We start from the raw sequence: 26,498 nt of genomic DNA, 5'->3' as shown, positions 1-26,498 counted from the left end.
AAAATTTCAGGCTTCCGATTCAATAAAAAAAATCCCAGCATGAAAGGTAAATACCAACCTTCATGTATTTGATACACAAACTAAATATTTAATGCAAGTTTTAGGGCTGCAACAATTCTTGGAGCAACGCAATTTGATTATTAAAAATCCTCGACACAAATTTGTTGCTTTGATGTTTCGTTTCAGCTCTGCAGCTCAGGTGTCTCCGTGTAATTGGAGCATTTCCTCCACATTAGTTCTCCATCGCTGTAACTGATTTCCGTCATTTGGTAAAGAACAAAAACAAAAACGACCCTTTAACACGAGTGGATCGCTGAGATGTTTTTCCACGCCCCCACTTCTCTGTGCTGTGAGTGCGCATGTTTGAATGTGCGCGTGTGTTGTGCAGAGGATGACAGCTGTTATTTTTTCTGCATGTCAGCTGTAGCCACCAGAACAGACCTATAACCACAGTGTACTGGGGAAAGGGGGGCTGCCATTAGCACAAGCAATCGCTCGGTGCCCCCCCCCCCTTCAGTACAGAGGGGATCTGTCAAAATGTTTTTATCAATCACCTGATCAGCAACATGAAGAACAGAGAACTTTGTAGCTGCTCCATCCACCCTGTTTGTTTCACACAGAGAAACATCTGCAGTACGGAAGTTAAAATATGCTGATGAGTTGTTAAAATGAAAAATTATTTCTTATCCAATTACTTAATTAATTGACGGAGTAATCAATAGAATACTTGATTACTAAAATAATTGATAGTTGCAGCCCTACTTGTATTCAGAAAGCCATAGTCAAACATCAGTTTTCAGCACCAGTAGAGCTATGAGAGGCCTTCAAGAAAACAATCACTACAGTTCCCAGCAAGATGATGTCACTTCCTATTCTTGCATTAAATACGTGATAGTTTATGCTCACAATATGGTGGCTGATATTCAAATGTAGGAAATGCTTTTAGCAGCTGAGGAATCTGGATTATGTTTTTGTTGTGTATGTTTTTTTATGTGATTTCTGCAAACACGGTGGAAGGAAACGGCACTCTGGGACACATTAGATGCTTGATATATAAATGTAGCTTTTCTGGATTATATGCAAAAATGATCATTCTATCGATAAAGCCTGATTTAGAGTTCTGCATTGATCCTTTGTGTATAACTGAAAATCGTCCAACCAAACCTGACATGCACCTCGAGAAATGTAACTACACGTCCAAAAAAACTGATGATGATGATGATGATACTTTATTGATCCCACAATGGGGAAATTATAGTTAACAGAACACCCATCCAAGAAGGCAAACAGAACAAACATTACTGATTACTGCTTTCCAGTTACATCTTAGGCCCCATCACTCAATTAACAAGTGGGAGTGGCATTTAGCATTAACTTACTAATTAGCATTAGCGTTAGCACTGGGTTGAGAAATATTTCTTGCTAGAACCCTGAAGTTACCATGTCCACCACCAATGGTAACGGCAGAGAAGTAAGTAAGTTGTTTCTCCGCCATTAGTACATTGAGCTAGTGGTGGGCAGATTGATCCTAATATCGATAATATGGATGCCAACGTTGGTATTGGTATTGATCAATATCAGTGTAATGAGATCGATACTTTAGCTTTAGTTTCTCTCCTGTATGCAGTGCTGTGGTTTCATCAAAGATGCGAGCTGACTGTCTAAGTGTCGCTCCTGTCACAGCACAGAGCACTTTGATCCTCCCCTCCCCACAGTGTTTTGTTATACTGGCATGTGACAGATAACATATTTTATTTGGGGAAAAAAAAAGGATTTTGCTATGAAACATTTAAATCAAATTTAAATTTCTAGAAAATTAGTGAATGGACATTTTTTATTAAATTTTTTTATAATACTTTCTGAACGATTTACCTGGAAAAAAGTTTGCATTTGTTCTTGAGTGATGATTTTGTACACTTAATTTATGAAAAAACATCAATGTATGGGGAAAATTGTTTTGTTAATATTCTATTATTTCAGAACAATAACTTTTGTTTTGATAAAGTATTTTCTACTTACATATAAACTTTGCCCAATTCTATCCTGGGTTTTAACTCATTAATGATCCAAAGGAAAAAAATCTCAAACCAGTTAAACTTCATGGAAATTCTTCATAATTATTAAAAAGTATTGGTATCAGTATCGGTGATAATGGCCCTGTGTTTACTTGGTATAGGATTGATACCAAATCTTGAAGTATCGCACACATCTTCATTGAGCAGCATACACGAGGAGTGATTGACAGTGCTAAGACCGTCCTCCTGGCTCTGATTGGTTGTTTTTGACTGGGAGTGGTTCAGGGAGGAGGTGGAGGAGCTCCATTTTTTTCAGATTATCGGTCTCATACTGACATGGTGACAGTTTTAACAAATATGTAAAAACCAGATTTATTATAAAATTTACATCCTGCAGCTTTAATCTGTATAAGATTAAAGGCTTTAGTTCTTACTGTCAATGAGTGTTTGCCATTTTTTCAGTTTTACACATTTAGCTATGTGATTTTGAAAAAGCACCCATTTTTACAAAGATTGTTGGTTTAAAAACAACACAACTTTATGCATAGTTTATGAAAGGCAGAGAAAAGTTAAGACTATTGTGATGAACTATGAATAATTGTTTTACATTCTGTGATAAATGATGGAAGTCACCGAGGAGTATTAAATAAAGATGGTTATATTTATTTGAGCTGTGAGTGTTTAATATCAGGATGATTTTATGGGAATGTGGATCTTTCGGATCAATTTGAGAAGTGATTTTGATCATGTTTCACATTTTACTGTGTCATGTAGCATGAGGCACTGGTCTTGGTCTTGTCTCGGTCTCGCCCTCCCTCGGTCTTGGTCTCGACTGGTCTTGGGCCCTAAAAGTCTTGGTCTTGTCTCGGTCTCGACACCCTCTTGTCTTGGTCTCGGGTTAGGTGGTCTTGACTACAACACTATGCTCCATCCACCAACATCACGTTGCTCCACAGACTGTCCAGGAGTTGGCGGATGCTTTCATCCAGGTGTGGGAGGAGATCCCTCAGGAGACCATCCGCCACCTCATCAGGAGCATGCCCAGGCATTGTAGGGAGGTCATACAGGCACGTGGAGGCCACACACAATACTGAGCCTCATTTTTATGTGTTTGAAGGACATTACATCAAAATTGGATCAGCCTGCAGTGTGTTTTTCCACTTTAATTTTGTGTGTGACTCCAAATCCAGGACTCCATTGGTTAATAAATTTGATTTCCATTGATGATTTTTGTGTGATTTTGTTGTCAGCACATACAACTTTGTACAGAACAAAGTATTCAATGAGGATATTTTATTCATTCAGATCTAGGATGTGTTATTTGAGTGTTCCCTTTATTTATTTGAGCAGTGTATTTAGCAGCTGTGAAAATCGCATAGGCCTATAGCATTTGGCCCCCACTTTTCGAAAGTTTCGATGCTACATCATTCCATACTTCTGGAATGTTGTGCACTTACATTCTGGAAATCTGCAATTTTCTGCCAAAAAATTTTTGGAATTCCTGGTGTGAAATTCCAGAATCATGGAATATCCAGCAACGGAATTCCAGAACGTTTGTAGCATTAAATTGCGGATTTCCGGAATGTAAGCGCACAATATTCCGGAAATCCTGGAACATTCCGATATTCTGAAACTTTGTTGCGGGCACATCAAAGACACCCCCCCCCACTCGCTGGTGCTGGTGTCAGTTCCAACGAACTGGCAAAATGCTTAAGAATGGGCCTGTTGTCCTGCGGAGGCCTGCGTTTCCTCTGTGCACTGCGAACTGATCCTTTATGTGCGAGAGTGGGTGGGTCCTCATCTGGGCATGGAAGCCGAAAGGCACAAACATGGGAGAGCGTGCTGTTGTGCCGCCAAGGTATTTTACGGTCCAAACAAAACTACTGCAGCATCTGTGTGGCACAAGGAATAGACAGGCAGTGCCTTCACTGACAAACTGGCAAAATGCTTAAGAACGGACCTGCTTTATCTCCGAGCTGTGCGAACTGATTCTTTACGTGAGCGTTTCGGAGGGTCCTCATCTGAACTAGGAAGCCGAAGAGCACAAATGTGGGAGAGCATGCTGTTGTGCTGTAAACGTATTTTACTGTCCAAACAAAACTACTGCAGCATCTCTGTGCGGCACAGTGTACACACAGACAGCAATTACTAGCAAGGAGACAAGTACGCACTTTACATCCTTTTATCGGCGATATGAAATGATACAAAGCAGTAAGTTTAGCCTATGGCCCAAACAAATTAGCAGCTCTGAAAATCGCATAGGCGATAGCTCAGGGTAGCTGTAGCTCAGGAGGTAAAGCAGGTCACCTTCTGATCGGAAGGTCAGCAGTTCGATTCCTGGCTACTCCAGGCTGCATGCCAATGTATCCTTGGGCAAGATACTTAACCCCAAGTTGCTCTCCGACGCAGCCGTTGGAGTGTGAATGTTAGTTAATTGAAGTGCTAAGTTAATCCTGGAAGTGCTTGTATGAATGGGTAAATGTAAAACATGCTGTTGAAATGAAAGGATAGAAAGATGAAGGGAAAGTAACTTTCCCTTCATCTTTCTATCCTTTCATCTCCTTTCCCTTCATTTCATTTTCTGTCCTTTTTCTATCCTTTCATCTCCTTTCCCTTCATCTATCTATCCTTTCATCTCCTTTCCCTTCATCTATCCTTTCATTAAAAGGAAAAGAAATGAAATGAGATGAAAGGATAGATTCAACTCATTGTGTACACAAGGCACATAAGGAAATGACGGTTCACTCATTCAGAGACGAGCATCTGCAGTCATGCAGCCAGAGAAGCGCTACCGTTAGGCAATGTGGTTTAAGTGTCTTGTTCAAGGACACAGCGCAGGGACAGGGGCTCGAATATATTTGAATATCTGAATGCAGTTAACAGTTAATTGGTAATCGTTGAAAATAGCAGCTATGGTGACCAAAAACACAATTAATATTACCTAAGGTTAAAGGTCTGATGTGAGTTATATATAAACTCCCTGCTCTGCACTGAATCAGATGACAGAGCACAGCAGAGGAAGCAAAAGGTAGGATACTCCCTGGACAGGTTTCACCGGCTAACTGATAGAGACAGAAAACAATTCACACTAAAGAAAAATTTGAAATCACCATTCGACACAAGTCTGCATGATGAGCCCAGCCTTCTTTCTCTGAGGTGGCATACCATTGTGCTGACTGTAAAACTGTGAGTGTGAGAAGATTTAAAGAAAATGCTTGGCAATTGTATTGTAATGTTAAATATCACACAACATTATTAAAATATTGTACTGTGATATTTTCTTTTGTTCCACAAAATATATTGATATATTTTGTGGAACAAAAGAAAATATCAAAAATATCAATATCAACAATATATTTTATTTCTTCCTGCTCTCGGTGGAGACGGACGGATTTTTCTCTTCTCCCCAGCCTTCCTTATCTACCCCTGCTTTTCCTGCTTCGCTGCTTAGAGTGTCTCTTTACACATTCCTGAACTGGAATTTAAATTATGGATCTGGTCAGCTGGTAAGATGGTACAGTCAACCAAGGCTGACTGTACCATCTTATCATGAACATTATCATGAACTGCTGGTCTGGAAGCTGTGTGGCCATCACAGTATCCTGCTCATCTGCGCTGGCAGCCCCTCCCCTACCCACCCTAGCGCTCTCCAGGCTTTAAATGTGCTGCTGCTTTGCTGAGGTGTTTTTTTTTTTTTTTGGAACCTCATCTCGTATTGTGTTCATTATGAACACAATACGAGATGATTTTTTTTAACCTAACTATCCCAGTGTATCTCTGTCTGTTTTCCTGCTAAAGGTAGCGCCGGTAAAACGGCTGCATGACCTCAGACACCTGTCCCCCCTGTTTATTTCTGTGTTTGTATTTGTTAGATGGGTGTTCTGTTATCTGGAATTTCCCCATTGTGTGACTAATAAAGGTATTCATTCATTCATTCATTCATTCATTCATTCATTCATTCATTCATCAGAAATGATGTCAGTCAGTACTGTTGGGACAGTCTTTTCCTCCCAATCTATAAGCTTGGAATAGAAACACGTATGCTCAGAGGTTTTACTTTTCTTCTGTATCTTTCAGTTTTAAATCAAGCATAACATGTCCGAACTCACTGTCTCATTTCTTCTTCAAAATACTAAATTAAATATATTTAATTGACAGGTAATGTAAAACATAGAATAAAATTCATGGTGGTTGTTATAGTTATGAAAGAAAGAAATGGTAAGAAACTGACAATGAGCAGCAATTCTAGACGATGATTTCTTGTCAGTTCTACAGTTCTGTTCACATGATGTTGGCCTCACAGGATCCAGACTTGAGTATTTCAAGTGTAACAATTTGTTTAACAGATTTTCTGAACCAGGGGTAAAACAAAGCATAGATCAGAGGGTTTATACAGGAGTTTAAATAGAACAGACACATTACAAATGTAACAGATGAAGCACTAAACACTGCATCTTGACCTGAGATTGTAACACAATAATATGGACACAGACATATTAGAAACACAATAATAACAACACTGATAGTCCGTAATGCTTTCATTTCAGATTTCTTAACATTTGTACTTACTGACCCCTCATGTGTCACAGCTGCAATATGAGACCGCAGGGCGCGAGCTTGAGACACAGCCACAACAAAAACTCTAAGATAAAGAACTACAATCACAATGACAGGCCCAACAAAGGACAGCAAAAGATCTGCAACTCCAAAACCAACAACAACTACACACTCTCCATAGCAGGAATTATAACTGCCTGGTTGCACCAGGTTATCTTTCAGCAGCAGACACTGAAAGAGTGAAGAACAGATCCAACACAGATAAACACAGGCCTTTGCTCTTTTTGGAGTGACTTTGGTGGAATAATGGAGAGGGTAACAAATAGCCACATAGCGGTCAATTGATATGAGCACCATGGTTCCTACTGAGGCACCGGTAATAGTATAGTCCAAGAGAAAATACATACTACACATGAGGTCACCAAGGAACCAGCACCCACCTATGATCATAATTTGAAAGAGCATCAATAGACCCACAAAGCAATCAGAGACAGCCAGAGAGAGGAGGAGGAGGTTGGTGGGGGTGTGCAGCTTCCTGAGGGAGAAAAGGAGCAACAAAATTATTATTTAAAGTAACAATTGTCATTTTGTGGAAATAAACGTGTAAGATAAATACAAACATTATTTAGAAACATACGTTTTCCCTCATACTCTGAAATTATATCATTTACATTTTCTTGATCCATAAACCATTACTGTCTGCATGTCTATAATAAAATGATTACTTGAAGTGGGAGATGGAGATGATGAGCAGCAGATTAAGAATCACAGTGAGGAAAGAGATGGAGAACAGTATAATATAAATGAGTACAGATACTGAGTAAGGACGCATGGTCTTCCTGCAGGAGGAGTTGAGGAGTTGTGGAAAGCACAGTTCAGGTTCTTCAAAGGTTTTCATCATTAGGAAAAGGAGCTTTCCAGCTTTCTGCCTGAAGCTCTTTGTCATGTATCTGATTTATTTATTTTCTTCATTCATGTTGCTCCTCCCTCTTTCTCTTTGGTGGCAGTTTTATTTCAGTATGTATACTGCTATACCATTTTCTTTCACAATAGAGGGTTTAAAACTTTTTTCCAATGAAATGAATGAATAGATAGGTTACATGACCTTCTCTCTGTTTACAAATTGGGATTTAGGTCTTGCTGCTTCATTGCATTAAAAACTAATCTGGCTGTGTTTTATGGTTTGAAAGCCACAGAGATGGGGTGTTTTAAAAAATGTGTCTCAGCTGTTCACATACTAATGACATATAAGTGGTTTTTTGCTTAGGTACTAGTGGTCCTATTCTCTCCCAGATCCTGGTTCATGCTTTAGGCATCTCCCCAGGTTGGATGAAGGTCCAGCTGGGCTAACCACATTTACAAAGAGCCCTTTTGATATGATGTCCTTCTTCCCTGACTGCTGTGTCTGTGAGGATTGCTGTGGCTCCTGGCTGTTCACTAGCTGGTTGTCCTGGTTTACACGTGCTCTGTTGTTATTGTGTTCCAAAAATCAGCTTGACATCAAGGTCAATTGGTAAGGTGTAACCATTTATTCCACCGGTGTCACAAAATCCACTTTGATAAGAAAACACAAAAACAGAACAGTACACGGTAAGAAAACTGTGTGTCTCCCCAGCTGGTCTAGGCTCTCTCTGCTCACTCTGCTCACAGGCCCATCTCAAGCTTCAGCTTTCTTAAAGTTGCAGTACCCCAAATTACAAAGTTCAATGGAACAACCTGTTTTAGGCAGAAAAGAATAACAGACAACAGTTCAATAAAACTTCAATTCAATTCAATTCAATTCAATTTTATTTATATAGCGCCAAATCACAACAAACTGTCGCCTCAAGGCGCTTTGTATTGTGGGTAAAGACCCTACAATAATACAGAAAAAACCCAACAGTCAAAACGACCCCCTATGAGCAGCACTTGGCGACAGTGGAAAGGAAAAACTCCCTTTTAACAGGAAGAAACCTCCAGCAGAACCAGGCTCAGGGAGGGGCAGTCATCTGCCGCGACCGGTTGGGCTGAGGGGAGAGAAAGACATGCTGTGGAAGAGAGCCAGAGATTAATATCAATTAATGATTAAATGCAGAGTGGAGTATAAACAACGTAAATAAGGTGAATGAGAAACAGTGCATTATGTGAACCCCCAGCAGACTAGGCCTATAGCAGCATAACTAAGGGATGGTTCAGGGTCACCTGATCCAGCCCTAACTATAAGCTTTATCATAAAGGAAAGTTTTAAGCCTAATCTTAAAAATAGAGAGGGTGTCTGTCTCCCGAATCCAAGCTGGAAGCTGGTTCCACAGAAGAGGCGCCTGAAAGCTGAAGGCTCTGCCTCCCATTCTACTCTTAAGTATCCTAGGAACCACAAGTAAGCCAGCAGTCTGAGAGCGAAGTGCTCTGTTGGGGCGATATGGTACTATGAGGTCTTTGAGATAAGATGGTGCCTGATTATTCAAGACCTTGTATGTGAGGAGAAGAATTTTAAATTCTATTCTAGATTTAACAGGGAGCCAATGAAGAGAAGCCAATATGGGAGAAATCTGCTCTCTCTTTCTAGTCCCTGTCAGTACTCTAGCTGCAGCATTTTGGATCAGCTGAAGGCTTTTCAGGGAGCTTTTAGGACAGCCTGATAGTAATGAATTACAATAATCCAGCCTAGAAGTAATAAATGCATGAATGAGCTTTTCAGCATCACTCTGAGAAAGGATGTTTCTAATTTTAGAAATATTGCGCAAATGCAAAAAAGCGGTCCTACATATTTGTTTAATATGTGCATTGAAGGACATATCCTGGTCAAAAATGACTCCAAGATTTCTCACAGTGTTACTGGAGGCCAAAGTAATGCCATCCAGAGTAAGTATCTGGTTAGACACCATGTTTCTAAGATTTGTGGGGCCGAGAACAAGAATTTCAGTTTTATCTGAATTTAGAAGCAGGAAATTAGAGGTCATCCAGGCCTTAATGTCTTTAAGACATTCCTGCAGTTTAACTAATTGATGTGTGTCATCTGGCTTCATTGATAGGTAAAGCTGAGTATCATCTGCATAACAATGAAAATTGATGCAGTGCTTTCTAATAATACTGCCTAAGGGAAGCATGTATAATGTAAATAAAATTGGTCCTAGCACAGAACCCTGTGGAACTCCATAATTAACCTTAGTGTGTGAAGAAGACTCCCCATTTACATGAACAAATTGGAGTCTATGAGATAAATATGATTCAAACCACTGCAGTGCAGTACCTTTAATACCTATAGCAAGCTCTAATCTCTGTAATAGAATGTTATGGTCAACAGTATCAAAAGCTGCACTGAGGTCCAACAAGACAAGAACAGAGATGAGTCCACTGTCAGAGGCTCTAAGAAGATCATTTGTAACCTTCACTAATGCTGTTTCTGTACTGTGATGAATTCTGAAACCTGACTGAAACTCTTCAAATAAACCGTTCCTCTGCAGATAATCAGTTAGCTGTTTTACAACTACTCTTTCAAGAATCTTTGAGAGAAAAGGAAGGTTGGAGATTGGCCTATAATTAGCTAAGACAACTGGGTCAAGTGATGGCTTTTTAAGCAGAGGTTTAATTACAGCCACCTTGAAGGTCTGTGGTACATAGCCAACTAATAAAGACTGATTGATCATTTTTAAGATTGAAGCATCAATAATTGGAAAGACTTCTTTGAACAGTCTAGTAGGAATGGGATCTAATAAACATGTTGCTGGTTTGGAGGAAGTAACTATTGAAGTTAACTCTGAAAGATCAACTGGAGCAAAAGAGTCTAAACAAATACCAGCAGTGCTGAAAGCAGCCGAACATGAAGAATAATCTTTGAGATGGTTATGAATAATTTTTTCTCGAATGTCTAAAATTTTATTTGTAAAGAAATCCATGAAGTCACTACTAGTTAACGTGAAAGGAATACTCGGCTCTACAGAGCTCTGACTCTTTGTCAGCCTGGCTACAGTGCTGAAAAGAAACCTGGGGTTGTTCTTATTTTCTTCAATTAATGATGAATAGTAAGATGTCCTAGCTTTACGGAGGGCTTTTTTATAGAGCAACAAACTTTTTTCCAGGCTAAATGAGCATCTTCTAATTTAGTGAGACGCCATTCCCTCTCCAGCTTTCGGGTTATCTGCTTTAAGCTGTGCGTTTGTGAATTATACCACGGAGTCAGGCACTTCTGATTTGAAGCTTTCCTTTTCAGAGGAGCCACAGTATCCAAAGTTATACGCAGTGAGGATGTAAAATTATTGACGAGATAATCAACCTCACTGGGAGCAGAGTTTAGGTAGCTGCTCTGCACTGTGTTGGCACATGGCACTGAAGAGCATAACAATGAAGGAATTAGATCCTTAAACTTAGTTACAGCACTTTCAGAAAGACTTCTACTGTAATAAAACTTATTCCCCGCTGCTGTGTAATCCATTAAAGTAAATGTAAATGTTACTAAGAAATGATCAGACAGGAGGGGGCTTTCAGGGAATACTGTTAAGTCTTCAGTTTCTATGCCATATGTCAGGACAAGATCCAGAGTATGATTAAAGTGGTGGGTGGGCTCCTTTACATTTTGAGAGAAGCCAATTGAATCTAACAATAGATTAAATGCAGTGTTGAGGCTGTCATTCTCAGCATCTACATGGATGTTAAAATCACCCACTATAATTATTTTATCTGAACTGAGCACTAAATCAGATAAAAAGTCTGAGAAATCAGACAGAAACTCTGAGTAGGGACCAGGTGGGCGATAGATAATAACAAATAAAACAGGTTTTTGATTTTCCCAATTAGGATGGACAAGACTAAGAGTCAGGCTTTCAAAAGAATGAAAACTTTGTCTGGGTCTTTGATTAATTAATAAACTGGAATTGAAGATTGCAGCTAATCCTCCTCCTCGACCTGTGCTTCGAGCATTCTGACAGTTACTGTGACTCGGGGGTGTTGATTCATTTAAACTAACATATTCATCCTGCTGTAACCAGGTTTCTGTAAGGCAGAATAAATCAATACGTTGATCAATTATTAAATCATTTACTAATAGGGACTTGGAAGAGAGAGACCTAATGTTTAATAATCCACATTTAATTGTTTTATTTTTTGGTGCAGTTGATGAAGCTGTATTATTTATTGTTTTTGAATTTTTATGCTTAAATAGCTTTTTGCTGATTTTAGCTTTGGTTTTTGGTGGTCTGGGAGCAGCACCGACTCTATGGGGATGGGGTTTTGGGGGGATGGCAGGAGGAGAGAAGCTGCAGAGAGGCGTGTAAGACTGCAACTCTGCTTCCTGGTCTCAACCCTGGGTAGTCAGTTTTTAGGAGGGTTAATAAATTTGGCCAGATTTCTAGAAATGAGAGCTGCTCCATCCAAAGTGGGATGGATGCCGTCTCTCCTAACAAGACCAGGTTTTCCCCAGAGACTTTGCCAATTATCTATGAAGCCCACGTCATTTTTTGGACACCACTCAGACAGCCAGCGATTCAAGGAGAACATGCGGCTAAACATGTCGCTCCTGGTCTGATTGGGGAGGGGCCCAGAGAAAACTACAGAGTCCGACATCGTTTTAGCAAAGTTACACACCGAGTCAATATTAATTTTAGTGACCTCCGATTGGCGTAACCGGGTGTCATTACTGCCGACGTGAATAATGATCTTACCAAATCTACGATTAGCCTTAGCCAGCAGTTTCAAATTTCCATGAATGTCGCCTGCTCTGGCCCCTGGAAGACATTTGACTATGGTCGCCGGTGTCTCTAGCTTCACGTTTCTCAAAACAGAGTCACCAATAACCAGAGTTTGTTCCTCGGCGGGTGTGTCGCCGAGTGGAGAAAAACGGTTAGAGACGTGAACAGGTTGGTGGTGTACCCGGGGCTTCTGCTTAGGACTACGCTTCCTCCTCACCGTCACCCAGCTGGCCTGTTTTCCCTGCTGCTCGGGATCTGCTGGGGGGGAGCTAACGGCGGCTAAGCTACCATGGTCCGCACCCGCTACAGGGGCCTGGCTAGATGTAGGATTTTCCAGGGTGCGGAGCCGAGTCTCCAGTTCAGAAAGCCTGGCCTCCAGAGCTACAAACAGACTACATTTATTACAAGTACCGTTACTGCTAAAGGAGGCCGAGGAGTAACTAAACATGTGACACCCAGAGCAGGAAAGTGCAGGAGAGACAGGAGAAGAAGCCATGCTGGTAGTGAGTCGGCTAAGGGCTAAGCTACTAGCTGAGCTAAGCTAGCGAATTTCTAAAAACAAATAAAGTGAGTAATGTGAATACAGGTGATTCAGCAAAGAGTATGCTATTTAAAGTAGGTGAAGATTACACTAAAATATGTTATTATTCAGATAAATCGAGTTATACAGATATAACAGCTAACAGACAGCAAAACACTGTGCTCCGAAACAGGAACAGGAAGTGATACAATACCGCAGTGAGAGCCAACACCAAACCACATACTTATATCAATTAGACCCTTACTTAAATTTCAATACCCGAAACTACACTACAAGATGAATATGTCAGAATAAAGAAAATGAAATAAAAGAAAATTAGCAAGCTTAATCTTGCCTCTACATATCCAGCCCCTAATTGTTGTCTAACCTTAACAAAAACGCAAATAGTCATGGGCAAGTTAAGTCATATGAACCACAATCACTCTGCTTGTCTTTCCTCTGGATTTAAAAGTCTCTGCAGGAGGGCAATTTTTACAACTGCCTCATATGGCTTCTAAAAGAAGACAGACCTTGGAAATGGGTCTATCTATTTCACCAGTTTTAGTCTTCAGACGAATCCAGCGTACAAGTCCATGTTCATCTGGCTCTGTCTTGATGACCCTGCCAATGACCCACGTGTTTCTAGGTGCAGTCTCGTCCACTAGCAAAACAATGTCCCCTGGGGCAAAGTTACGTGACACCCGTGACCAAGAGCGAAGAGCGTTAATGAAGGAATCTGTGTCCGAGGAAGCTGCTACTTCCAAGTGGACTGCCCGAACAGCTAAACAGGTGAAAATGACACCATATCACTTCACCATAATTCTTCCACGTTTCACTTCGAAAGGACCAAAATAGTCTACTCTTGTTCTAGTGAAAGGTGGTTCATCAGGTAAGACTAATGACAGTTCTGCCATTTGTTGCCTCCCCATAACACCATGCAGTCGTTGACACACAATGCATTTGGATACGACTCTTCTTACTGCTGAATTGGCATTTGGGATACAGTATTTTTGGTGCAGCCTAGACAGTACGGACACTCTAAAAAGTGTGACTGGGCTAAATTAATATTTACAAAATAAGTAATTTTTTCATTAAAAAAATGACTGTGTGTAGTTTGGTATATTATTATGTTGATGTAACAATCTTTTAATTATTAATTAATTGAATTTAATTATTATTCAATAAATACTTTCAGCTCAAAATCAGAAACTCTTCCTCAAGCTGGATGGGTCAAAGCTTTCCCAAAAGTACACAACCTCAAGAGCAAGTTACTGGCTACTTGAGGGCACCTAAATTTGTGCTGCAGTTAAGTCTTCAAGTCTTGTTCAGAAAAACAAATGTTATTCACATTGATTTGAAGGATATGATGTAATGCTTTTGACAATGAGAAATGTTTTGAAAATACAGTTTAGAAAATAGAATAGAAAATAAATGCATTGCCATCATACATATCCCTGGTGTACACATTGTTTCTGTTTTCTTACAGGATTCATTGGTAGTTCTTTGTACTTTGAAATTTTACACAAAAATGGTTTAAGAAAAGGGTAAAAATTTGTATGTTAGAAAAATTACACAAATAAATGTATACTCTCTAGTTTAGTACAGGAGATAATTTCTTAACTGACCTTCAATGAATTCTTGCAAAATGAAGGTATGATATTAAGTAGATTCAACACAGAAAAGTTATGGCAACAAAGTGACAGTCAAGAATAAAGAGATTTTAAGACATGTGGTACTAGTTCAAAGAGAATTTGAACAATTAATTTAAGTACACATAACTAACAGTTGCAGTTAAAATGTGTTGAATTAAGTGACGTTGTTACCAGTTATAAGTTTATGAAACTTGATTTATTTATTCAATCCAAATAAATCTTATTCAGAATTTTAGAAATATAGCATCAATTTCACCCAGCAAAATTAATAAATATAAATTAATTTCATTCAGCTAGTTAGTAAATATCAATTCATTCAAACTAATAAATTAGTAAATCCAAATCATTTTTTACAAATATTTGATATATCTAAATTAAATTCTTTTAGATATTTAGTAAATTGTTATCAGTTTTTGCAATAAAATTGGTTTGGATTTTCTCAAAATTTGTGAAACTATTAGTTAATCCAACATATTTTAACCAATGATTTCATTATTTCCTATTTAATAGTTTTACTTAAATTTACTTAATTAAATCAATAGCTTTTACTTAAAGTTGGAGCTCTTAAAATCTACTCAATTATATTAAGTGTCACTTTGTTGCCATAATTTTTTTAAGTAGATAGTGGTCAAACGTTTCTGAGTGTAGTTGCGTCCACTGTGACGGACTTCATTGTGGATTTCCTGAAGTATGAGCTCTGATACCCGCGAGTCCTTAGCTAGGATGGCAGGGTGTTTGGATTCTTCTGGCATGGCTGCTCGACTGAGTCTTCCTCCGACCCTGAGAATTCCATCCTGAAGAATTGGGTTTAGCTTATATATGTGGCTGCTCCTTTTGATGGAATCCCCGCTTTGTAGATAGCTGATTTCTTCTTGGTATTTCTTTCTCTGACAGTGGCGTATGAGCTCCAGCTCTGCCTCTCTCAAATTATCCACTGTGAGTATTCCTTTGCTGAGGCTTGTCATGAATTCTGCTTTTGTTGATCCTTGTCGGTCTCAGACAGTGCTACAGCTACACTCTTTTCCTTTCTTTTCTTGGCCGAGCAGGGTAGTGAATCCCTTACCTGTAGGATCCATGTCACTGTTTTCTTAAGACGCATACATGAGGAGTAGTGCTCAATCAGTTGCTGATTACATCCATCTTCCGTTCTAAAGTAAGAGCATTGATGGTGGCATTTTTCTTGATCTCAGGATCACCGGAATTGAGTTCTATCAGATGGTCAGGAGTTTCTGGCCAGCAGTTAGACGACTGGGTAAGAAAATCAGGTCCACAGATCCAGGCTTGATTTTGCACAAAGGGGCTCACCTTCTGTCCTCTTGATGCAGGGATCTTCTCATCCAGGCCTCGAGAGCCGGTGTCCTGCAGGTTTTAGATGTGTCTCTGCTTCAACACACCTGAGTCAAATATAGAAGTCATTAGCAGGACTCTGGAGAACTTGACTGCATACTGAGGAGGTAATTCAGCCATTTGATTCACGTTCATTTGGCTCAGGGACACATCTAAAACCTGCAGGACACCGGCTCTCGAGGCCTGGATGCGAGGATCCCTGTCTTGATGCGAAATCTGCAGGATTGAGGTGTGAGCTGACATTCCTCCACTGAGACCCTGTAGACACTTTCCGAATTTCTGTGACTCTATTGGCTATGAATGTACAGAATCTTGTTGTCTCATTTTTAATGTACTTAAGCACAGCAGTGCTGTCTGTCCAGAATGTTGAGTCCACAAGCTGTAGTTCCAGTTCCTTCCTTAACATTCGGTCCATGCGCCCTGCCATGGTAGCTGCGGTTAGTTCCAGGCGTGGAATGGTGGTGGGCTTAAGTGGGGCCACCCTAGCCTTTCCCATGACGAATGCACAATGGACTTGATTTTCACTGTTCTCTTGGACTAAGTAGGTGACTGTGCCATAGCCCTGTTCACTAGCATCACAAAAATGATGCAGCTGCGCGAGCACAGGCTCTCCGAAATGCACTGGCTTGTAACAATGGTCCACTCCAAAGTCACTGAGCAATGGCAGATCTTTAATCCAGTCAGACCACTGTTGTGCAAAATGACTCAGAATTATGTCATCCCAGCTGAGTTTTAACCTGCAGAGCTCTTGCAAGATCTTTTTTCCAGGGAGAACCACTGGAGCCAAGATTCCCAGTGGATCATAGATTGAACTCACCATGGAGAGAAGGTTTCTTCTGGTTGGAGGTTTGTCATGGATGACAATCGGACTCCACACACCATTGTACCCCCAATGCTCTTTCGATTGGGAGTGAGTCTTGATCCAGGTCGAGATCTTTTACTTCCTTTGCCCTTCCCTTTTTAAGTATGGCTGCCAAAACCGCTCGATTGTTGCTAATCCACTTGGTTAAATTGAACCCACCTTTCTGACAGATAGCCTTCAGATTGCAATACAGCAAGATGGCCTTTTCCTCTGAGCTGACTGACTTCAGACAGTCATCGACGTAGAAGTTATTTAGTACTGTGCTGATTACTGAAGCATCAAACAGGTCCTTGTAGTCTTCAGCACATCGTCTGAGTGCATAGCTTGCACAGTTAGGTGATGAAGTAGCACCGAATAGGTGCACGACCATCCTATACTCCGCCAGTGGTTTACTGATGACTCCGCCAGGCCACCATAAGAACCGAAGCAAGTCAGCGTCTTCAGATGGGACCTTTACCTGGTGGAACATGGCTTCCACATCAGCCATAATAACCACAGGTTCTTGTCAGAATCTGGTGATGACACCAATCAAGGAACTGTTAAGATCTGGTCCCTGAAGAAGTTGCTCATTCAACGTGAACCCTCGATATGAAGAACCGCAGTCAAATATGACTCGCAGCATGTGCTTTCTAGGATGGTACACTCCATGGTGAGGAATGTACCAAACCTTTCCATCTTTGCGGCCAAGCTCTTCCTCGGAAACCTTCACCGCATGGCCTTTATAGATCATATCACCCATAAAATAAATGTAGTCCACACAAAATGAGTGATTCTTGAGCAGCTTCTTCCTTAAGTTAAAGGCATGCTGTTCTGCTATTACCCGATTATCAGGCATTTGAAGTCCTTTGTTCCTCAGTGGTAGGCCAATCCAATAATGCCCCTCCACCAGTTTGGCAGACTGCGACACACTCTCCATGAATTGGAGGTCTTCTTGGGACATCTCCAGTTTTTCTTGGTTACCTTCAGGGAAGTCGTATTTGAACTGTCGGCTCCACAGCTCATCTAGTTTAGCCACTGATATTCTGTTAGATGTAATGCATGTTACTCCATCCCCTTTCTGTTCACAAATGTTATTCCTCAATGGCACATTCACTGTCCATCCAAGGATAGTTCTTACGGCATAAGGTCCATTGCCAACACTCCTGATGACCTCCTCTGGCTCCATAGCCTTAGGCACATTGGTCCCAATCAGCAGCCCTATTTCTGCCTTCACTTGGGGAATTTGCACGTGTTCCAGATGAGGCCACCTGTCCTTCTCCTTATGTGTTGGAATGTTCCTTTTATTAGCTGGGATGTGGGGTTGAGTGAAAACTTCCAGTAGCTCTATGAAGTTGCAATTTTATAGGTTACTGACTTCTAAGCTTGTTACAACGTGGCTATGAATAGTCTTTTGTTCTCCCATACTTGTTAGGAGAATGTCTATCTTTTTTTCCACATAGGTTAAGCTCATTCAAAAGCTTCTCAGTACAAAAGGTGGCCGTACTGCCTGGGTCCAAGAATGCATATGATGTCACCACCTTGTTGCCCTTCCTTGCCTTTACTTGGACTGGCATAATGGCAAGAATACTCCCTGAATCTCCGGCCCCAGTTCCAAAGCATGCATTACTTGCTTTGTCCACAAACCCACTGATCACAGACTGCTTCTCACAGTTGTCCGATCCTTCCTTGGGTGAAGCATTGTCTTTGCTCTTCTTGTGCAACATGGTGGGATGAAGCAATGAGCACACTTTACAATTTAATTTTTCCTCACAGAACTTGCTCATATGTCCCTGCTTTAAGCAACTGAAGCACAGTCCCTTTTCCTCTGAGAAAGTCTATCTTCTCTTTGTGTAGGGATTTCCTCATTCTCTTACACTGCACCATGCTGTGTTCACCCTGACAGAAAAGACAGGGCCTGGTGAAAGCGCTGACGAAGCTGGCAGGACTCTTTTTGCTTGGCTTTACCTCAGTGCTAGCAACTGTTTGGGTTTTCATAGGCACTGCAGACGTGGTAAAGACTGTCCTTCCACTCTTCCTCTCAGACGAAAGGTTTATTGACATTTTGGCAGGTCCCTTGTTGACGTCCTTTATATCTCCAAACGAAGGATGTAGCGCAATATTCGCCTGTGTGTTAACAAACTCCACAAGGTCTGTAAATCTAGGTCTGTGAGCCTTTTTTTCCTGTATCTCAAAGGCTATTCAATTCAATTCAATTCAATTTTATTTATATAGCGCCAAATCACAACAAACTGTCGCCTCAAGGCGCTTTGTATTGTGGGTAAAGACCCTACAATAATACAGAGATAACCCAACAGTCAAAACGACCCCCTATGAGCAAGCACTTGGCGACAGTGGAAAGGAAAAACTCCCTTTTAACAGGAAGAAACCTCCAGCAGAACCAGGCTCAGGGAGGGGCAGTCATCTGCTGTGAGTGATTGGGCTGAGGGGAGAGAAAGACATGCTGTGGAAGAGAGCCAGAGATTAATATCAATTAATGATTAAATGCAGAGTGGAGTATAAACAAAGTAAATAAGGTGAATGAGAAACAGTGCATTATGTGAACCCCCCAGCAGACTAGGCCTATAGCAGCATAACTAAGGGATGGTTCAGGGTCACCTGATCCAGCCCTAACTATAAGCTTGATCATAAAGGAAAGTTTTAAGCCTAATCTTAAAAATAGAGAGGGTGTCTGTCTCCCGAATCCAAGCTGGAAGCTGGTTCCACAGAAGAGGCGCCTGAAAGCTGAAGGCTCTGCCTCCCATTCTACTCTTAAGTATCCTAGGAACCACAAGTAAGCCAGCAGTCTGAGAGCGAAGTGCTCTGTTGGGGTGATATGGTACTATGAGGTCTTTGAGATAAGATGGTGCCTGATTATTCAAGACCTTGTATGTGAGGAGAAGGATTTTAAATTCTATTCTAGATTTAACAGGGAGCCAATGAAGAGAAGCCAATATGGGAGAAATCTGCTCTCTCTTTCTAGTCCCTGTCAGTACTCTAGCTGCAGCATTTTGGATCAGCTGAAGGCTTTTCAGGGAGCTTTTAGGACAGCCTGATAATAATGAATTACAATAATCCAGCCTAGAAGTAATAAATGCATGAATGAGCTTTTCAGCATCACTCTGAGAAAGGATGTTTCTAATTTTAGAAATATTGCGCAAATGCAAAAAAGCGGCCCTACATATTTGTTTAATATGTGCATTGAAGGACATATCCTGGTCAAAAATGACTCCAAGATTTCTCACAGTATTACTGGAGGCCAAAGTAATGCCATCCAGAGTAAGTATCTGGTTAGACACCATGTTTCTAAGATTTGTGGGGCCGAGAACAAGAATTTCAGTTTTATCTGGATTTAGAAGCAGGAAATTAGAGGTCATCCAGGCCTTAATATCTTTAAGACATTCCTGCAGTTTAACTAATTGATGTGTGTCATCTGGCTTCATTGATAGATAAAGCTGAGTATCATCTGCATAACAATGAAAATTGATGCAGTGCTTTCTAATAATACTGCCTAAGGGAAGCATGTATAATGTAAATAAAATTGGTCCTAGCACAGAACCCTGTGGAACTCCATAATTAACCTTAGTGTGTGAAGAAGACTCCCCATTTACATGAACAAATTGGAGACTATGAGATAAATATGATTCAAACCACTGCAGTGCAGTACCTTTAATACCTATAGCAAGCTCTAATCTCTGTAATAAAATGTTATGATCAACAGTATCAAAGCTGCACTGAGGTCCAACAGGACAAGAACAGAGATGAGTCCACTGTCAGAGGCTCTAAGAAGATCATTTGTAACCTTCACTAATGCTGTTTCTGTACTGTGATGAATTCTGAAACCTGACTGAAACTCTTCAAATAAACCGTTCCTCTGCAGATGATCAGTTAGCTGTTTTACAACTACTCTTTCAAGAATCTTTGAGAGAAAAGGAAGGTTGGAGATTGGCCTATAATTAGCTAAGACAGCTGGGTCAAGTGATGGCTTTTTAAGTAGAGGTTTAATTACAGCCACCTTGAAGGTCTGTGGTACATAGCCAACTAATAAAGACTGATTGATCGTTTTTAAGATTGAAGCATCAATATTTGGAAAGACTTCTTTGAACAGTCTAGTAGGAATGGGATCTAATAAACATGTTGCTGGTTTGGAGGAAGTAACTATTGAAGTTAACTCTGAAAGATCAACTGGAGCAAAAGAGTCTAAACAAATACCAGCAGTGCTGAAAGCAGCCGAACATGAAGAATAATCTTTGAGATGGTTATGAATAATTTTTTCTCTAATGTCTAAAATTTTATTTGTAAAGAAATCCATGAAGTCACTACTAGTTAACGTGAAAGGAATACTCGGCTCTACAGAGCTCTGACTCTTTGTCAGCCTGGCTACAGTGCTGAAAAGAAACCTGGGGTTGTTCTTATTTTCTTCAATTAATGATGATTAGTAAGATGTCCTAGCTTTACGGAGGGCTTTTTTATAGAGCAACAAACTCTTTTTCCAGGCTAAATGAGCATCTTCTAATTTAGTGAGACGCCATTCCCTCTCCAGCTTTCGGGTTATCTGCTTTAAGCTGTGCGTTTGTGAATTATACCACGGAGTCAGGCACTTCTGATTTAAAGCTTTCCTTTTCAGAGGAGCCACAGTATCCAAAGTTATACACAGTGAGGATGTAAAACTATTGACGAGATAATCAACCTCACTGGGAGCAGAGTTTAGGTAGCTGCTCTGCACTGTGTTGGCACATGGCACTGAAGAGCATAACAATGAAGGAATTAGATCCTTAAACTTAGTTACAGCACTTTCAGAAAGACTTCTACTGTAATAAAACTTATTCCCCACTGCTGTGTAATCCATTAAAGTAAATGTAAATGTTACTAAGAAATGATCAGACAGGAGGGGGCTTTCAGGGAATACTGTTAAGTCTTCAGTTTCTATGCCATATGTTAGGACAAGATCCAGAGTATGATTAAAGTGGTGTGTCTGTGTAGATTCTCAGTCATCCAGGTCATAGTAGTATCTGGAGCTTGAAAAAAGCGACTGGACTTCTTTTTGTTTCTTGAAGACGTTTCACCTCTCATCCGAAAGGCTTCTTCAGTTCTCAACCAAATGGTGGAGAGACCCAGGTATTTAAACCCCTGTGGGCGTAGTCCCCTGGAGGTGGTTATGACCCTCTATTGATCATGTGCGTGAACACATGTGCCCAGGTGTGAAGGGGGCGTGGGTCATATTTAATCAGTGGTTTCAGTTGAAACCATTTTAGGACTCCGCTCCATTGTTTCCTGTGGCCTATTGAGGTCACTGGAACAAAGGTGTGAATGGGGGTTGAGACGTCTGGGAAGGGAGCTCAGGACAGCACTGTAAGCGGGGGAAAGTTGGTGACGTAATCCACCTCCTCTGTTCAATGATGGTTGTTCACAGTGGACATAGATGGCTTCTTTCACTCCTCTTTCAAACCATCTGTTTTCCCTGTCCAAAATGTGAACATTGGCATCCTCAAAAGAGTGCCCTTTTTCCTTCAGATGCAGATGTACTGCTGAATCTTGTCCTGTCGAGGTGGCTCTTCTATGTTGTGCCATTCGTTTGTGAAGAGGCTGTTTGGTTTCACCAATGTAGAGGTCCGAGCACTCTTCACTGCACTGAACAGCATACACTACATCGCTGATCTTGTGTTTGGCGGGTTTGTCCTTGGGACAAACCCGCTAAAGTGGTGGGTGGGCTCCTTTACATTTTGAGAGAAGCCAATTGAATCTAACAATAGATTAAATGCAGTGTTGAGGCTGTCATTCTCAGCATCTACATGGATGTTAAAATCACCCACTATAATTATTTTATCTGAACTGAGCACTAAATCAGATAAAAAGTCTGAGAAATCAGACAGAAACTCTGAGTAAGGACCAGGTGGACGATAGATAATAACAAATAAAACAGGTTTTTGATTTTCCCAATTAGGATGGACAAGACTAAGAGTCAGGCTTTCAAAAGAATGAAAACGTTGTCTGGGTCTTTGATTAATTAATAAGCTGGAATTGAAGATTGCAGCTAATCCTCCTCCTCGACCTGTGCTTCGAGCATTCTGACAGTTACTGTGACTCGGGGGTGTTGATTCATTTAAACTAACATATTCATCCTGCTGTAACCAGGTTTCTGTAAGGCACAATTAATCAATACGTTGATCAATTATTAACTCATTTACTAATAGGGACTTGGAAGAGAGAGACCTAATGTTTAACAATCCACATTTAATTGTTTTATTTTTTGGTGCAGTTGATGAAGCTGTATTATTTATTGTTTTTGAATTTTTATGCTTAAATAGCTTTTTGCTGATTTTAGCTTTGTTTTTTGGTGGTCTGGGAGCAGGCACCGACTCTATGGGGATGGGGTTTTGGGGGGATGGCAGGAGGAGAGAAGCTGCAGAGAGGCGTGTAAGACTGCAACTCTGCTTCCTGGTCTCAACCCTGGGTAGTCAGTTTTTAGGAGGGTTAATAAATTTGGCCAGATTTCTAGAAATGAGAGCTGCTCCATCCAAAGTGGGATGGATGCCGTCTCTCCTAACAAGACCAGGTTTTCCCCAGAAACTTTGCCAATTATCTATGAAGCCCACGTCATTTTTTGGACACCACTCAGACAGCCAGCGATTCAAGGAGAACATGCGGCTAAACATGTCGCTCCTGGTCTGATTGGGGAGGGGCCCAGAGAAAACTACAGAGTCCGACATCGTTTTTGCAAAGTTACACACCGAGTCAATATTAATTTTAGTGACCTCCGATTGGCGTAACCGGGTGTCATTACTGCCGACGTGAATAACGATCTTACCAAATCTACGATTAGCCTTAGCCAGCAGTTTCAAATTTCCATGAATGTCGCCTGCTCTGGCCCCTGGAAGACATTTGACTATGGTCGCCGGTGTCTCTAGCTTCACGTTTCTCAAAACAGAGTCGCCAATAACCAGAGTTTGTTCCTTGGCGGGTGTGTCGCCGAGTGGAGAAAAACGGTTAGAGACGTGAACAGGTTGGTGGTGTACCCGGGGCTTCTGCTTAGGACTACGCTTCCTCCTCACGTCACCCAGCTGGCCTGTTTTCCCTGCTGCTCGGGATCTGCTGGGGGGGAGCTAACGGCGGCTAAGCTACCATGGTCCGCACCCGCTACAGGGGCCTTGCTAGATGCAGGATTTTCCAGGGTGCGGAGCCGAGTCTCCAGTTCAGAAAGCCTGGCCTCCAGAGCTACAAACAGACTACATTTATTACAAGTACCGTTACTGCTAAAGGAGGCCGAGGAGTAACTAAACATGTGACACCCAGAGCAGGAAAGTGCAGGAGAGACAGGAGAAGAAGCCATGCTGGTAGTGAGTCGGCTAAGGGCTAAGCTACTAGCTGAGCTAAGCTAGCGAATTTCTAAAAACAAATAAAGTGAGTAATGTGAATACAGGTGATTCAGCAAAGAGTATGCTATTTAAAGTAGGTGAAGATTTACACTAAAATATGTTATTATCCAGATAAATCGAGTTATACAGATATAACAGCTAACAGACAGCAAAACACTGTGCTCCGAAACAGGAACAGGAAGTGATACAATACCGCAGTGAGAGCCAACACCAAGTGACAGCGCCACCACCGAAGGCTACACTCCTCCACCTCTCTCTCAACTTGTATGGAAGCTTATGGACAATGGTGTGCATGTTTGTAACATTATCCAGCTCCTCTGTCATTGGATTGCTACAGCTGGTGAGGAAGAGACACGGTGAATTAAGTGCTTCCCCATCATCCTCCTTAACAGCAGGATAACTTAAAGCCTTGTTATTATAGGCTACCAAAGTTGTATATTCGTTTCCAAAATGCTCTTTCAAGAGTTTTTTGCCTTGCTGTAACCCTTGTCTGGATCCATATGGAGGCAACTCCTTATTAACTCTCTGGGCTGCCTGCTGGCGTATTGCTCCATGAAGTACAGCCGATCCTTGCTGCTCTCTGTTTTACTTTCTACATAAAGAGTCTATATTCCAAAGGACCTCCCGTGAAGATGGGAATACTTTGTGATGGGAGGGCGTACAGCTTTTGTTACTTGATCAGCAATTCTGTAATATCATTTTGACGTTGTATGACAGCAGGCAAAGCCTCTGAACCTGCTGAACTTTCAGCAGAACTAATGATGGAAGAGCCCACCTCCCTAATAGAACTATTAGCCCCTATATTCAACTGTGCAATATTACTGATGAGTGGTACTGGATTAGATGTATTTCTTGTGTTCCCATGATACTCAGTGGGCAGGTTTTGGCTTGCCTCAGTCTCTGGTTGCCTCTTTTGCAACCGTTCACTATCCCTTTGTGAAACATCTGCTCTCTCCAACCTTTCCAAAACCTTGAGCTTGGCATCTGTAGCTGCCAAAGCTGTCTGAATCTCCAGTTTCTCCTGCTCTGCCTTTAGCCTTGCTTCTTGCCTGGCCAAAGCTTCCTTCCTTTTCAATGTTGCTGCCTTTGCTATAAGTGAAGCCCTTTCCAATTTAGCCTTTAAGCATGCTGAAGATGCAGAGGAGGCTGAAGACTGACCAGAGCTTGCCTTTGACCTTTTGGACTTCCTAGATTAGTCCTCTGAGATGCTATCAGAAGGGTTAATGTCATCATTGGCTTTCCTTGCTTCCTCCATACGCTTATGAACATCTGATATCCAAGTATCAACTTGTTCAGCAAAGTCCTTGAAGGAATCAGCCTTTGGTGTAAACCAGTTTTGCTGATCACTGTTTACTTCCTCTTCAGATGTAACTTGCTCAAACAGCCCTTTAACAGAGGTGTTCAGCTCACAAAATTCTCCAAAGAGCTTATTAAACTCACCATCTAACTTAGTCTTCAAATTCTCCATGTTGCCATCATCATCCGTTAATTGGAGCATCTCATTCTTTTTTGCTGTAAGCTGAGTCAATGCAACTTTTCTTGACCCTTTTTTCCTTTGTAAAATGTCTTCCAGACCCTTGGCAGTGGGCTTCACTTGCCTTTTTTGCAAAGTGGCTAAATCTTTATCCTCCTCCATGATTCCTCATACAAGGTTAGCTTGTTCAATTTGCTAGCTGCTGTTAGCCAAACAATGCAGATGTCCCAGTAATTTTCAGCTCATGCATACAGGCTAATCTTCTGCAAGTGCATCGTTTGATGCTAATTAGCATAATGATAGCATGCTCTCTGCCCACACAAACTTGTTTTTTCACAAGAACTTTATAGAGTGTAGAATGTACTCACACAAGCTGTTACACAAGCAGAGATCCTCTCAATCAGCAAATCATTTCCCACATCCGGGAGCTCCAAGTATCCTTAGTCCACTGGCAGAGAGTAATAGGAGACGGTTTTCTTACTAATGTGGCTCCCGGCTGTTCGCTAGCTGGTTGTCCTAGTTTACACATGCTCTGCTGTTATTGTGTTCCAAAAATCAGCTTGACATCAAGGTCAATTGGTAAGGTGTAACCATTTATTCCACCAGTGTCACAAAATCCACAGTCTTGACTTTGATAAGAAAACACAAAAACAGAACAGGACACGGTAAGAAAACCATTTGTCTCCCCAGCTGGTCTAGGCTCTCTCTGCTCTCTCTGCTCACAGGTCCATCTCAAGTTTCTTAAAGTTGCAGTACCCCAAATTACAAAGTTCAATGGAACAGCCTGTTTTAGGCAGAAAAGAATAACAGACAACAGTTCAATAAAACACACATACTTAGGCCCTTACTTAGATTTACTTAAATTTCAGTGCTCGAAACTAGAGTACAAGATGAATATGTCAGAATAAAGAAAATTAAATAAAAGAAAGTTAGCAAGCTTAATCTTGCCTCTACAATAGCGTTCACTCTGTGTTGTAGTGTCTTGAGGATACCCAATTTGTAGTCCAGTGCATAATGAACATCAAAACTTAATTACTGATCCATATACATTGCTTT

General features: G+C 41.0%; 1 protein-coding gene across 1 annotated transcript; it reads right to left on the bottom strand.

Annotated features, from left to right (window-relative positions):
• Nucleotides 1-6,296: 6,296 nt before the first annotated feature.
• Nucleotides 6,297-7,470, bottom strand: LOC115776709 (trace amine-associated receptor 13c-like). The gene is made up of 2 exons (XM_030724471.1): nt 7,298-7,470; nt 6,297-7,107 (listed from the first exon to the last, which is right to left on the bottom strand). The coding sequence occupies exons 1-2, from the start codon at nt 7,468-7,470 to the stop codon at nt 6,297-6,299; spliced, it is 984 nt and encodes a 327-aa protein (XP_030580331.1).
• Between the last annotated feature and the right edge of the window lie 19,028 nt (nt 7,471-26,498).

The sequence above is a fragment of the Archocentrus centrarchus genome, unplaced genomic scaffold, assembly GCF_007364275.1.
Source record: "Archocentrus centrarchus isolate MPI-CPG fArcCen1 unplaced genomic scaffold, fArcCen1 scaffold_36_ctg1, whole genome shotgun sequence".
Classification (NCBI taxonomy): Eukaryota; Metazoa; Chordata; class Actinopteri; order Cichliformes; family Cichlidae; genus Archocentrus; species Archocentrus centrarchus.
This window is presented reverse-complemented; position numbering and strand designations above follow the sequence as displayed.

Excerpts from the sequence above, each read along its gene's own strand:
- LOC115776709 (XM_030724471.1), bottom strand. The coding sequence starts at position 7,470 with ATGAAAACCTTTGAAGAACCTGAACTGTGCTTTCCACAACTCCTCAAC. Across the intron at positions 7,108-7,297 it reads ATCTCCATCTCCCACTTCAA|GAAGCTGCACACCCCCACCA; the intron begins GTAATCATTTTA and ends TTTCTCCCTCAG.